Source organism: Fulmarus glacialis, unplaced genomic scaffold, assembly GCF_000690835.1.
Source record: "Fulmarus glacialis isolate BGI_N327 unplaced genomic scaffold, ASM69083v1 scaffold23214, whole genome shotgun sequence".
Classification (NCBI taxonomy): domain Eukaryota; kingdom Metazoa; phylum Chordata; class Aves; order Procellariiformes; family Procellariidae; genus Fulmarus; species Fulmarus glacialis.
Genome location: NW_009207728.1, coordinates 7,057 through 9,562, shown reverse-complemented (window position 1 = coordinate 9,562; position 2,506 = coordinate 7,057). Strand labels below are relative to the sequence as shown.

The 2,506-nt window shown below is 59.2% G+C and overlaps 1 protein-coding gene across 1 annotated transcript in view; it reads left to right on the top strand.

Annotated features, from left to right (window-relative positions):
• Positions 1-2,190: 2,190 nt before the first annotated feature.
• Positions 2,191-2,506, top strand: part of ARHGEF17 (Rho guanine nucleotide exchange factor (GEF) 17) — a gene marked incomplete at its 3' end in the record, with an annotated part of 6,915 nt that continues 6,599 nt past the window's right edge. The window contains exon 1 of the mRNA XM_009576246.1: positions 2,191-2,367. Within this exon, the coding sequence (XP_009574541.1) occupies positions 2,191-2,367 (177 nt within the window). The remainder of the gene's footprint in view (positions 2,368-2,506) is intronic.

Sequence of the window (2,506 nt, the reverse complement as noted above, 5' to 3'; positions counted from 1 at the left end):
CAGTGGGGATGTTGGGGACAGCAGGGACGGAGGTGGGAGCAGCGTGGCAATAGTGCCAAGAAAGGGGTGTGGGGGTCACCTCTGTCCCCTGAGTCAAGCCCCTAACGTTCCTAGTGGGTTGTCACCTGGTGGGTATCATGTCCCCAAGCCCCTTCGTCTGCTTGCCCCCACCCCCAAAAGCTCTTCCTCATGTTGCACCCCGTCTCCTGGGCCATTGCTGATGGCCATCCCATGATAGGGAGACCCCTTACACCCCCCATTCCCGTGTCCCCCCATTTTCTGCTCAGCGTCATCACCTGCAGCCATGGGCCGAGGGTTTTTCTTGGTCCTTTTTTTATTGAGCTGATTCCAACCCCCTTGGAGCAGCCTGGCCGGAGGGTCCACCCCACGTTTCAGATGTTAATGAAGGTGTTTCAGAAGGTTAATGGTGGTCAACGCCCTGGAGACTAGGTCACGCTGGCGTAGGTGTGGGTTGTCCAACCACATCGCTGCAGGTGGAAATACCAAAAAATCAGAGCTCTGCTTGGCTCGATATGAAGCGGTGCCTGTAGGACATCTGCTGGACATGTCCACGAGGGCATGGGGCACCCATCATCCCAACCCCTGGCTTTCCCATAAATCCCCTGCGAGGATGCCCTCATGGTGGACCCAGATGTGCTCTGCCAGACGTTGCTGCAGGAGGGAAGGACCCTTCGAGGCTGCTCCTAGTGCAGAAGTTGGCTTGGAGGGGCGAGAGGACCCTGGCTCTAGGGCTTATTTTGGGGGAAGCTGTACAGGGTTTGGGGTCGGGTGGTGTCCCTGCTGGTCTTGGCATGGACAGAGTCTGTCCCATGGGCTGGGTCCTCCTCTGAGGTGGGACAGGAGGCTGGCTGGAGAGAGGACAGCTGTGCTGGGGCTCACCAGTTCTCCACTGGAGGGACTGGTTGGACATGGGTGGAACACGACCTGACATGGTGCAGCCAGGGAGACCTGGCTTTCTGGTGGGGGTCACAGGGCTCCAGACACCCCCAGCTCCCTGACTTAGCTGGGACAAGGTGCTTGGATAAGTGATGTGGCATGTAGCATGGTGGCTACCAGGGACAGGGACCACCTTGGAGCATCATCTTCCAGCCAAGCCGTATGGTGCATGGGCAGACCTCCTCGTGTGCCAAGGCAGGGGCTGTCTGCATGCTCTCCTTCCCCATCTGGTCTTCACTCCAGCTCCCGCTGGAGGTGTTGGCCACAGTAGGGCAGGTGAGGCAGGTTATGAGCCTCAGGAAGGATTTGGCCCTTCTAACTTGGGTTTTCACGAGATACCCACCGTCAGCCTGAGGAACCTCATCCTTGGGGGATGACTCCTCCCTCGCCAGCTTGGATGGAGATGTCCAAAGCAGCTCGAGGTGGGTCCTGTCCTCACCGCTCAGCTCCATGGTCCTCCCAACATCCTGAAGGAATCCAGCACCCTGTACTGGTTGGGCTGAGGAGGAGGCAAGGCCTGAGAAGACCTTCCTCATCCTGCATCCCTTGCAAATCCAGCTCTCCTGTTCCCGGGGGCACTGCTCCCTTCTGCAACTCTGCCCCATGGGGGGAGGAAAGGGGTTTCATAGCAGAGCTGCCCACCCAGCCTTGCAGAGGACCTGCTCTTGTCCCACTTCTCCTGCTGGGACATCGCTTGTTGGCCATTGCCCAAGAGATGCTGATGGCAAGGTGGTCCAGGGCTTGACCCAGTGCCTTCACCCCGCTCACTCCAGCCCCTCCTCATCCCAAACACCCTAAATGCCACCAGGAACCCACCGGCTTTTGGATCCCAGGGTCATGCTGCCGTGATTCCCCAGCTGGGTCAGGCTCTGTAGCAGATGGAGGTGACCAAGGGTCATGACAGCAAAGGTTTGGAGCCTCTCAAGGCCGTGGCTGGGGGACAGAGGACACCCTGCTTTGGGGGTTCCTCGTGCAGACCTGCCCTGCTCCGCACTCTGCCGTGGAGATGCACTGGGTGGGATGGGACCCAGGGGGGCTGGGTTGCAAAACCTGCTGGGACCTGGTGCTGTCTGGTCCCTCTGATGGGCCCCATAACCCAAAGTTCACTGGGAGAAGCCCCTGCTGCAGGAGCCCACCGATCCCCATATTTACAGGGATTGAAAAATTCATACTGAGGGGGTGGGAAAAGAAATCTATGGGGACCCCGATGCCTTTGCTTCCCCACAGGGTTACATGAAGCCACTGAAGCAGCCGGAGAACTCGCTGTTGTGTGACCCATCGCTGGTGGACGAGATCTTTGACCAGATCCCAGAGCTGCTGGAGCACCACGAGCAGTTCCTGGAGCAGATCCACGACTGTGTGCAGAACTGGCACGAGAAGCAGAAAGTGGGCGACCTCCTCGTGCAGTCGGTAGGTCCTCGCGGGGTGGATTTCCCCCGGGCAACCCAGGCGTGCCCGCTGTCGGCCCCAGCAGGAGAAGTTTTGGAGCAGGAGGCAGGGGAGTGATTAGAGGACGGGCCAAACACGCCTGAGATGGAGAACAGGAGAC